The 12,325-nt window shown below is 40.3% G+C and overlaps 1 protein-coding gene across 3 annotated transcripts in view; it reads right to left on the minus strand.

The window, feature by feature from the left end:
* Positions 1 to 12,325, minus strand: part of LOC139752024 (uncharacterized) — an 85,331-nt gene that overhangs the window by 18,106 nt on the left and 54,900 nt on the right. For 2 of the 3 annotated variants that reach the window (XM_071667806.1, XM_071667805.1), the window contains one exon: positions 10,007 to 10,133. The exons of the other annotated variant lie outside the window; for it this stretch is intronic. In XM_071667806.1, the coding sequence (XP_071523907.1) occupies positions 10,007 to 10,133 (127 nt within the window). The remainder of the gene's footprint in view (positions 1 to 10,006; positions 10,134 to 12,325) is intronic. 3 annotated transcript variants of the gene reach the window in all.

Raw genomic sequence — 12,325 nt, forward strand, 5'->3', positions numbered from 1 at the left:
CATATATATGCATAAACGTCCACACACGCAAATATACATTTCAACGTATACACACATATACATACAGAGACATGTACATACACACACATGTACATAATTCATACTTGCCGTCTTTATTCTTTCCCGTCGAAACCCCGCCACACATGGAAAAAAACACCCCCCCCCCCCCCCCCCAACGCGTGCAAGGCAGCGCTAGGTAAAGACAACAAAGGACACATTCGTTCTCACTCAGTCTTTAGCTGTCATGTATAATGCACCGAAACCACACCTCCCTTTCCACATCCAGGCCCACAAAGCTTTCCATGGCTTACCCCAGACGCTTCACATGCCCTAATTCAATCCATTGGCAGCACGTCGACCCCGGTATACCACATCGTTCCAATTCACTCTATTCCTTGCACGCCTTTCACCCTCCTACATGTTCAGGCCCAGATCGCCCAATATCTTTTTCACTTTATCCTTCCACCTCAAATTTGGTCTCCCATTTCTCGTTCTCTCCACCTCTGACACATACATCCTCTTTGTCAATCTTTCCTCACTCATTCTCTCCATGTGAACAAACCATTTCAATACCCCCTCTTCTGCTCTCTCTATTACATTCATTTCATTACCACACATCTCTCTCACCCTTTCATTACTTACTCGATCAAACCACCTCACATTACATACTGTCCTTAATCATCTCATTTCCAGCACTTCCACCCTCTTCCGCACAACCCTATTCATAGCCCACGCCTGGCAACAATACAACATTGTTGGAACCACTATTCCTTCAAACATACCCATTTTTGCTTTCCGAGATATTGTTCTCGCCTTCCAGACATTTTTCAACGCTTCCAGAACCTTCGCCCCCTCCCTCACACTGTGACTCACTTCCGCTTCCATGGTTCCATCCGCTGCCAAATCCACTCCCACATATCTAAAAGACTTACTTCCTCCAGTTTTCCTCCATTCAAACTTACCTCCCAATTGACTTGTCCCTCAATCCTACTGCACCAAATAACCTTGTTCTTATTCACATTTACTCTCAGCATTCATCTTTCACACACTTTACCAAACTAAGTCACCAGCTTCTACACTTTCTCACCCGAATCCGCCACCAACGATGTATCATCAGCGAACAACAACTAACTCACTTCCCAAGCCCACTCATCCACAACAGACTGCATACTTGCCCCTCTCTCCAAAACTCTTGCATTCACCTCCCTAACAACCCCTCCATAAACAAATTAAACAACCATGGAGACATCACGCACCCCTGCCCCAAACCGACATTCACTGAGAACCATTCACTTTCCTCTCTTCCTGCTCGTACACATTTCTTACATCCTAGATAAAAACCTTTCACTGCTTCTAGCAACTTCCCTCCCACACCATATACTCTTAATACCTTCCACAGAGCATCTCTATCAACACTATCATATACATTCTCCAGATCCATAAATGCTACATACAAATCCATTTGTCTTTCTAAGTATTTCTCACATACATTCTTCAAAGCAAACACCTGATGCACACATCCTCTACCACTTCTGAAACCACACTGCTCTTCCCCAATCTGATGTTCAGTACATACCTTCACCCTCTCAATCAATACCCTCCCATATAATTTCCCGGGAATACTCAACAAACTTATACCTCTGTAATTTGAGAACTCACTTTTATTCCCTTTGCCTTTGTACAATGGCACTATGCATGCATTCCGGAAATCCTCAGGCACTTCACCATAAGCCATATATACAATGAATATTCTCACCAACCACAGTCACCCCCTTTTCTAATATATTCCACGGCAATACCATCCAAACCGCAGCCTTACCGGCTTTCATCTTCCAGCAAAGTTTCACTACTTCTTCTCTGTTTATTATATCATTTTCCCTGACCCTCTCACTTTGCACAGGACTTCGACCAAAACACCCTATATCCGCCACTCTATGATCTTACGTATTCAACAAACCTTCAAAATACTCCATCTCCTCACATTTACCACTACTTGTGAAGCGTCTGGGGTAAACCATGGAAGGTTCTGTGTGGTCTGGATGTGGAAAGGAAGCTATGGTTTCGGTGCTTTATACATGACAACTAGAGACTGAGTGTGAACGAATGTGGCCTTTGTTATCTTTTCCTAGCGCTACCTCGCGCACATGCGATCAGAGGGGGTTGTTATTTCATGTGTGGCGGGGTGGTGACGAGAATGAATAAGGGCAAACAATATGAATTATGTACATGTGAATGTATGTATATGTCTGTGTGTGTATATATATATATATACATACGTTGAGATGTATAAGTATGTATATGTGCGTGTGTGGACGTGTATGTATATACATGTGTATGTGGGTGGGTTGGGCCATTCTTTCGTCTGTTTTCTTGCGCTACCTCGCTAACGCGGGAGACAGCGACAAAGTATAATAGATAAATGAATAAGATATATATATATATATATATATATATATATATATATATATATATATATATATATATATATATATATTTATTTATTTATTTATTTTGCTTTGTCGCTGTCTCCCGCGCCTGCGAGGTAGCGCAAGTAAACAGACGAAAAAAATGGCCCAACCCACCCCAAACACATGCACACACACACACGTCCACAAACGCAAACATACACACCCACACATCCCAACGTACACACATATATACACACACAGACACACACATATACACACATACACACAATTCACACTGTCTGCCCCTACTCACCCCCATCACCACCCAGCCACACATGGAATAACATCACCCTCCCCACTCATGTGCGCGAGGCAGCGCTAGGAAAAGACAACAAAGGCCCCATTCGCGTGCACTCAGTCTCCAGCTGTCATGCAATAATGCACCGAAACCACAGCTCCCTTTCCACATCCAAGCCCCACACAACTTTCCATGGTTTACCAAAGACGCTTCACATGCCCTGATTCAATCCATTGACAGCACGTCGACCCCAGTATACCACATCGATCCAATTCACTCTATTCCTTGCCCGCCTTATACCTTCTTGCATGTTCAGGCCCCAATCACTCAAAATCTTTTTCACTACATCTTTCCACCTCCAATTTGGTCTCCCACTTCTCTTCGTTCCCTCCATCTCTGACACATATATCCTCTTGGTCAATCTTTCCTCACTCATTCTCTCCATGTGCCCAAACCATTTCAAAACACCCTCTTCTGCTCTCTCAACCACGCACTTTATATTTCCACAAATCTCTCTTACTCTTAAATTACTTACTCGATCAAACCACCTCACACCACATGTTGTCCTCAAACATCTATCCATAGCCCACGCCTCGCAACCATACAACATTGTTGGAACCACTATTCCTTCAAACATACCCATTTTTGCTTTCGGAGGTAATGTTCTCGACTTCCACACATTCTTCAAGGCTCCCAGTATTTTCGCCCCCTCCCCCACCCTATGATTCACTTCCGCTTCCATGGTTCCATCCGCTGCCAGATCCACTCCCAGATATCTAAAACACTTTACTTCGTCCAGTTTTTCTCCATTCAAACTTACCTCCCAATTGACTTGACCCTCAACCCTACTGTATCTCATAACCTTGCTCTTATTCACATTTACTCTTAACTTTCTATTTTCAGAACCTTTACCAAAATCAGGCACCAGCTTCTGCAGTTTCTCTCATGAATCAGCCACCAGCGCTGTATCATCAGCGAACAACAACTGACTCACTTCCCAAGCTCTCTCATCCACAACAGAATGCATACTTTCCCTCTTTCCAAAACGCTTGCATTCACCTCCCTAACAACCCCATCCATAAACAAATTAAACAACCATGGAGACATCACACACCCTTGCCGCAAACCTGCATTCACTGAGAACCAATCACTTTCCTCTCTTCCTACACGTACACATGCCTTACATCCTCGATAAAAACTTTTCACTGCTTCTAACAACTTGCCTCCCACACCATATATTCTTAATACCTTCCACAGAGCATCTCTCTCAACTCTATCATATGCCTTCTCCAGATCCATATATGCTACATACAAATCCATTTGCTTTTCTATGTATTTCTCACATACATTCTTCAAAGCAAACACCTGGTCCACACATCCTCTACCACTTCTGAAACCACACTGCTCTTCCCCAATCTTATGCTCTGTAAATGCCTTCATCCTCTCAATCAATACCCTCCCATATAATTTACCAGGAATACTCAACAAACTTATACCTCTGTAATTTGAGCACTCACTCTTATCCCCTTCGTCTTTGTACAATGGCACTATGCAAGCATTCCGCTAATCATTAGGCACCTCACCATGAATCATACATACATTAAATAACCTTACCAACCAGTCAACAATACAGTCACCCCCTTTTTTAATAAATTCCACTGCAATACCATCCAAACCTGCTGCCTTGCCGGCTTTCATCTTCCCCAAAGCTTTTACTACCTCTTCTCTGTTTGCTAAATCACTTTCCCTAACCTTCTCACTTTGCACTTCACCACTTCGATCAAAACGCCCTATATCTGCCACTCTATCATCAAACACATTCAACAAACCTTCAAAATACTCACTCCATCTCCTTCTCACATCACCACTACTTGTTATCACCTCCCCATTAGCCCCCTTCACTGAAGTTCCCATTTGCTCCCTGGTCTTACGCACTTTATTTACCTCCTTACAGAACATCTTTTTATTCTCCCTAAAATTTAATGATACTCTCTCACCCCAACTCTCATTTGCCCTCTTTTTCACCTCTTGCACCTTTCTCTTGACCTCCTGTCTCTTTCTTTTATACATCTCCCACTCATTTGCATTTTTCGCTGCAAAAATCGTTCAAATGCCTCTCTCTCTTCTTTCACTAATAATCTTACTTCTTCATCCCACCACTCACTACCCTTTCTAATCAACCCACCTCCCACGCTTCTCATGCCACAAGCATCTTTTGCGCAAGCCATCACTGCTTCCCTAAATACATCCCATTCCTCCCCCACTCCCCTTACCTCCTTTGTTCTCACCTTTTTCCATTCTGTAGTCAATCTCTCCTGGTACTTCCTCACACAAGTCTCCTTCCCAAGCTCACTTACCCTCACCATCCTCTTCACCCAACATTCTCTCTTCTTTTCTGAAAACCCCTACAAATCTTCACCTTCGCCTCCACAAGATAATGATAAGACATCCCTCCAGTTGCACCTCTCAGCACATTAACATCCAAAAGTCTCTCTTTCGCGCTCCTGGCAATTAACACGTAATCCAATAACGCTCTCTGGCCATCTCTCCTACTTACATACGTACACTTATGTATATCTCGCTTTTTAAACTAGGTATTCCCAATCACCAGCCCTTTTTCAGCACATAAATCTACAAGCTCTTCACCATTTCCATTTACAATACTGAACACCCCATGTATACCAATTATTCCCTCAACTGCCACGTTACTCACCTTTGCATTCAAATCACCCATCACTCTAACCAGGTCTCTTGCATCAAAACCACTAACACACTCATTCAGCTGCTCCCAAAACACTTGCCTCTCATGATCTTTCTTCTCATGCCCAGGTGCATATGCACCAATAATCACCCATCTCGCTCCATCATCTTTCAGTTTTACCCATATTAATCTAGAATTTACTTTCTTACATTCTATCACATACTCCCACAACTCCTGTTTCAGGAATAGTGCTATTCCTTCCCTTGCTCTTGTCCTCTCACTAACCTTTGACTTTACTCCCAAGACATTCCCAAACCACTCTTCCCCTTCTTTACCCTTGAGCTTCGTTTCACTGAGAGCCAAAACATCCAGGTTACTTTCCTCAAACATATATATATATATATATATATATATATATATATATATATATATATATATATATATATATATATATATATATATATATATATATATATATATATATATTTATATATATATATATATATATATATATATATATATATATATATATATATATATATATATATATATATATATATATATATATATACATAACTAGAGGGATGTCTGATCATTATGTTGTGAAGCCGAAGGTGAAAATTTGTATAGGTTTTCAGAATAGAAGAGAGAATGTTGGGGTGAAAAGAGTGGTGAGAGTATGTGAACTTGGGAAGGAGACTTGTGTGATGAAGTAACAGGAGAGACTGAGTACAGAATGGAAAAAGGTGAGAACAAAGGACTTAAGGAGAGTGGGGGAGGAATGGGATGTATTTAGGGAAGCAGTGATGTCTTGCACAAAAGATGCCTGTGGCATGAGAAGCGTGGGAGGTGGGCAGATTAGAAAGGGTAGTGAGTGGTGGGATGAAGAAGTAAGATTATTTGTGAAAGAGAAGAGAGAGTCATTTGGACGATTTTTGCAGGGAAATAATGCAAATGACTGGGAGATGTATAAAAGAAAGAGGCAGGAGATCAAGGGAAAGGTGAGCCAGGTGAAAAAGAGGGCAAATGAGAGTTGGGGTGAGAGAGCATAATTAAATTTTAGGGAGAATAAAAAGATGTTTTGGAAGGAGGAAAATAAAGTGCGTAATAGAAGGGAACAAATGGGAACATCAGTGAAGGGGTCAAATGGGGAGGTGATAACAAGTAGCGGTGATGTGAGGAGCTGGAGTGACTATTTTGAAGGTTTGTTGAATGTGTTTGATGATAGAGTGGCAGATATAGGGTGTTTTGATCGAGGTGGTGTGCAAAGTGAGAGGGTTAGGGAGAATTATTTGGTAAACAGAGAAAAAGTAGTAAACACTTTGGGGAAGATGAAAGCCGGCAAGGCAGCGGGTTCGGATGGTATTGCAGTGGAATATATTAAAAAAGGGGGTGACTGTATTGTTGTCTGGTTGGTAAGGTTATTTAATGTATGTATGACTCATGGTGAGGTGCCTGAGGATTGGCGGAATGCTTGCATAGTGCCACTGTACAAAGGCAAAGGGGATAAAAGTGAGTGCTCAAATTACAGAGGTATAAGTTTGTTGAGTATTCCTGGGAAATTATATGGGAGGATATTGATTGAGAGGGTGAAGGCACGTACAGAGCATCAGATTGGGGAAGAGGAGTGTGGTTTTAGAAGTGGTAGAGGATGTGTGGCTCAGGTGTTTGCTTTGAAGAATGTATGTGAGAAATACTTAGAAAAGCAAATGGATTTGTATGTAGCATTTATGGATCCGGAGAGGGCATATTATAGAGTTGACAGAGATGTTCTGTGGAAGGTATTAAGAATATATGGTGTGGGAGGGAAGTTGTTAGAAGCAGTGAAAAGTTTTTATCGAGGATGTAAGACATGTGTACGTGCAGGAAGAGAGGAAAGTGATTGGTTCTTAGTGAATGTTAGAGGTGAATACAAGAGTTTTGGAGAGAGGGGCGGGTATGAAGTCTGTTGTGGATGCTTGGGAAGTGAGTTAGTTGTTGTTCGCTGATGATACATCGCTGGTGGCTGATTCATGTGAGAAACTGCAGAAGCTGGTGACTGAGTTTGGTAAAGCGTGTGAAAAAAGAAAGCTGAGACTAAATATGAAGGAGAGCAAGGTTATTACGTTCAGTAGGGTTGAGGGTCAAGTCGATTGGGAGGTAAGTTTGAATGGAGAAAAACTGGAGGAAGTTAAGTGTTTTAGATATCTGGGAGTGGATTTGGCAGTGGATGGAACCATGGAAGCGGAAGTGAATCATAGTGTGGGGGAGGGGGCGAAAGTTCTGGGAGTGTTGAAAAATGTGTGGAAGTCGAGAACGTTATCTTGGAAAGCAAAAATGGGTATGTTTGAAGGAATAGTGGTTCCAACAATGTTATATGGTTGCAAGGCGTGGGCTATAGATAGAGCTGTGCGGAGGAGGGTGGATGTGCTGGAAAGATGTTTGAGGACAATATGTGGTGTGAGGTGGTTTGATCGAGTAATAATGGAAGGGTAAGAGAGATGTGTGGTAATAAAAAGAGTGTGGTTGAGAAAGCAGAACAGGGTGTTTTGAAATGGTTTGGTCACTTGGAGAGAATGAGTGAAGAAAGATTGACAAAGAGGATATATGTGTCAGAGGTGGAGGGAACGAGAAGTGGGAGACCAAATTGGAAGTGGAAAAATGGAGTGAAAAAGATTTTGATTGATCGGGGCCTGAACATGCAGGAGGGTGAAAGGCGTGAAAGGAACATAGTGAATTGGAACGATGTGGTATGCCGGGGTCGACGTGCTGTCAATGGATTGAACCAGGGCATGTGAAACGTCTGGGGTAAACCATGGAAAGTTCTGTGGGGTCTGGATGTGGAAGGGGAGATGTGGTTTCAGTGAATTATACATGACAGCTAAAGACTGAGTGTGAACGAATGTGGCCTTTGTTGTCTTTTCCTAGCGCTACCTCGCGCACATGCGGGGGGAGGGGGTTGTTATTTTACGTGTGGCGGGGTGGCGACAGGAATGAATAAGGGAAGACAATATGAATTTTATACATGTGTATATATGTATATGTCTATGTGTATATATATATGTATACATTGAGATGTATAGGTATGCATATGTTTGTGGACGTGTATGTATATACATGTGTATGTGGGTGGATTGGTCCATTCTTTCATCTGTTTCCTTGCGCTACCTAGCCAACGCGAGAGACAGCGACAAAGTATGATATATATATATATATATATATATATATATATATATATATATATATATATATATATATATATATATATATATATATATACGTATATATATGTTAATATATATATTTATTTATTATAATATATATATATATATATATATATATATATATATATATATATATATATATATATATATATATATATATATAACGCCCATACATGCACTTATGCATACATATACATACATATACACAGACATGATATAAACACATGTACATATTCACACTTTCCTTCATCCATTGCTGTCGCTACCCCATCCTACAGGAAACAGTATCGCTACCTCTTACTTCAGGGAGGTAGCGCCAGGAAAACCCATTTTATCAAATAACCCCAAAAGCTGGGTTGACTATGAACCGATGGCCAGAACCAGGCTTCGAACGTATGCGCCGACAATGGCCGGCTCGTGAACAAGCTGTGGTTAAGAACGGTAAGCGGAACACAACAGACGGATAGGACATTTAGACACTCCAACATTGAGTTTCCCCTTCAGTACTGACTTTTCCCTAGGTACAAGAGTTTCACCTGCATCATTAAAGAGCTGTAGGTACAGGTAGCACTTTATGTTCAGTGCATCATTCAAGGAGACAGACTCATAGCCCATCTGAAGTGTGATGATGTGTAGGTCTATGGGTGCACTGTTACTTTTTAGACATTTCTCAATTTGATAGACTTCATTGGCGGTGCCCTGGCTACCACAGTGTTAGCATGTGATTTGTAAAATCCACCACGGAGCTCATATTAGCATATGATGGCCCATGATATAATAAGCATTTATGCCAAAAGGTTGTTTCTTCCCTCCGACTGTGTTCGCTATCAAGGTGTCCTTTTGATTCAAGCGGTGACATTCATGTCATCAGCTTAGCAGAGATCTTTTTCTTGCCCTGTCCTTCGGACTTGATATGAATTGTTTACAGAGGGTATAAAGGGATTCTTTTTCTCGTCCAAATGTTCATGTTCTGAGAGCATTAAGTCTGTATTTGCTTTGTGATGTCATTCTCACGGGGAGTGCATATGATACGAGTGTCATATGTGATGCACAGAATGGTTGATGTTTTGTTCAGTGGTAGTAAATGCCCACACAAGGTAACTGGAAGGTGTAAACTGGGCTCATATTTATCTGGGACTAAAAGATCTTCTGTGAAGATGTAGACACTCAATTCCGGGTGTGCCATTGTTCCAAATGTGTTATGTATTGATGCATGTTTGTTGTTGCTACTGTGGCGCCAGGATGTTGTGATGTGATTGTGAGGTCATCTGCATTTCTTATTTCTGTTTTAATGATTTTCCGTCTGTTCTCTTGTTCTCCTTCCCTCTTCTCACCGCTGCCTACTCTCGCATGTAATTCTATTCTTACAACTTCTCTTCCAGACTCATCTTCTCACCCTGTTTTTCAAGGCGGACTTTTCGGCGATCTCGATAGGGCAGGGTCTAGAGAGGAGGAGGCAGGAGCAAGAGTCCTCGTCCACAACGCTGAAGACGCCCACGATCTTGGAGAACGGGTAAGAGGCGCTGCAACAGGAAAGACTCGAGTTAGGAACACACCAAAGACTTTAAAGTAAAGATAGGAACAATGACTTTATGGCTGATATAGCAGTCTAATAGCAGTCAAAGGTAAACCAACGCACACACGAACACGCGAAACCACTCCACGTACAGATGGCGCCAGTAATCAGTCTGTTTACGCTGCGACTTTCGAAGTGTCCAAAGTAGTGAATGATCGTCAGCTTGGAAACAATAACTAAGAAATCGCATATGTGCGTTACTTGTGGGAGGAGAAAACGGATAAAGATCCTCATCTAACCTCTCACGGGCTCCCCAAGGACAAGGAACAGTAAGCTTACGCTTAATCATAAAATGATTAGTAATTGAAATAAACCATGTTAGGTGTGCTGCAAAGATACACAAACAGCCTCCGAAGGACCCAGTGGTCTGCTGCATTTTGAATTCCTTTGCATTCCATCTACATTTCTTCCAGTGTTCTTTGCCATCCACTATTGTTATAACCGTTTCATTAGAGCTATGTTCATTGCATCTTTGTTACCTTAAACGCAAATGTATTCTTTTGATAGTCTTGTTAAGGAGTATAAGAAAATAGCTTGATAATCTTGAACAATATAGGTCCATGTTAGGTATTTGAATGTCATTAATTTTTCAAATGTTAGATTTATGATACTCTGTGTTGCTGCTTCTAATGTCTGCCATAGTTTGACTTAGATCCAAAACATGAATAGATATATACGTTATATTAGTAAATGATATTACTTTAGAATGAAATACTGCTTTTTAGAAATTAAGTTACCACTCTTTTAACAAATGGTGTTATCATGAAAGCACTAGACAACTTTTCGGCGAACAACAATTACATTTCATTTTGGTTAAGTTATCCTACCTGAACTCAGTGGTATTTGGGACTTGCTACTCAGCTATATGTTGCTGTTGAAGATATGAATATGAAATTCAGTAGAGCTATAAATTTATTATCATAATTATCATTATCATTGTTAATATCACTGATTTATCTTGTTCTATATGTTTGATAATTGGTTTATGTTTTCGCTGAAAGGTAACGCAAAATACTATCGGAACATCAACAAAAATATACAACGCTTTCTTAGCGTCAGGTTATTTTCCAGACTCATTAAAGAAAGCTAAAGTAATCATACCTAAAGGAAGAAAAGATCCAAAACCTATCAGGAATTACAGACCCATCTTCTTACCAGAAATTACCGAAAATTACTAGAAAAAATTATAAACAATCGACTTTTAACACATATAAAAGTTGAAAACTTTCTAGATTATAGACACATTGGATTTAGAAAAACAAAATATATAAAAGATGAAAACTTTCTAGATTATAGACACATTGGATTTAGAAAAACAAGAATGCAAAAAGTTACAGCTACTCTAACAGGGATACTAGAAATAGAAAAGGCTAAGAACAATCAAGGAAACAGTACTAAGAGACATTTGAAAAAGTATGGCATATCGGACTGAGATTTAAAATATTACAACTAGGATTAGCAAAACCATACGAAATAATACTCTATGACTATCCGGAAGACAGAGAAGCATACATGAATATAGGAAATATATAGGAAGTCCTATACAACTACAGAGTCCCACAAGGTGGATGCCTCTCACCAACATTACTTATAATATACACATCAGATATGCCTCTACCATAGTGAGTATATTATGTATGCTTAGCCACATAATAGAGAATGCACATTACTGGGATAGAAGATTACAACCACAGGTATAACCAGATTCGTAACAGAAAAAGAAGGAAGAGCAAAAGGGATATTAGCTAAATTAGAGAGATTCAGAAATATTAGCTCAAAAAATAAAAACAAACTATATACAACACTGATAAGACCGGTGATAAGTAGAATATTCACTGATACCGTTACATACAAAGAGTACAAAACAAAGCTCTAAAACCTTTATTCAACATAAGATATCCTGAAATTATCAGAAGTGAAGAACTACATCAAAGAGCAAATTTACCACCACAAAATATATTTCATCACGACAGAGCAAGAAAAATATGAGAAAAAAATTGAAGAACAAAATACAGAAATATCTGGAAAAAAGCCATTACTGGTTCTCAAGTAGTTGAGAAATTATGAAATCAAATGATCCGGCACGAAAATGTATATAGCAGTTGGAGAAAGCAACCAGAAACACAAGGCCCTGGTAAG

The sequence above is a fragment of the Panulirus ornatus genome, chromosome 12 (genome assembly GCF_036320965.1).
Source record: "Panulirus ornatus isolate Po-2019 chromosome 12, ASM3632096v1, whole genome shotgun sequence".
NCBI lineage: Eukaryota > Metazoa > Arthropoda > Malacostraca > Decapoda > Palinuridae > Panulirus > Panulirus ornatus.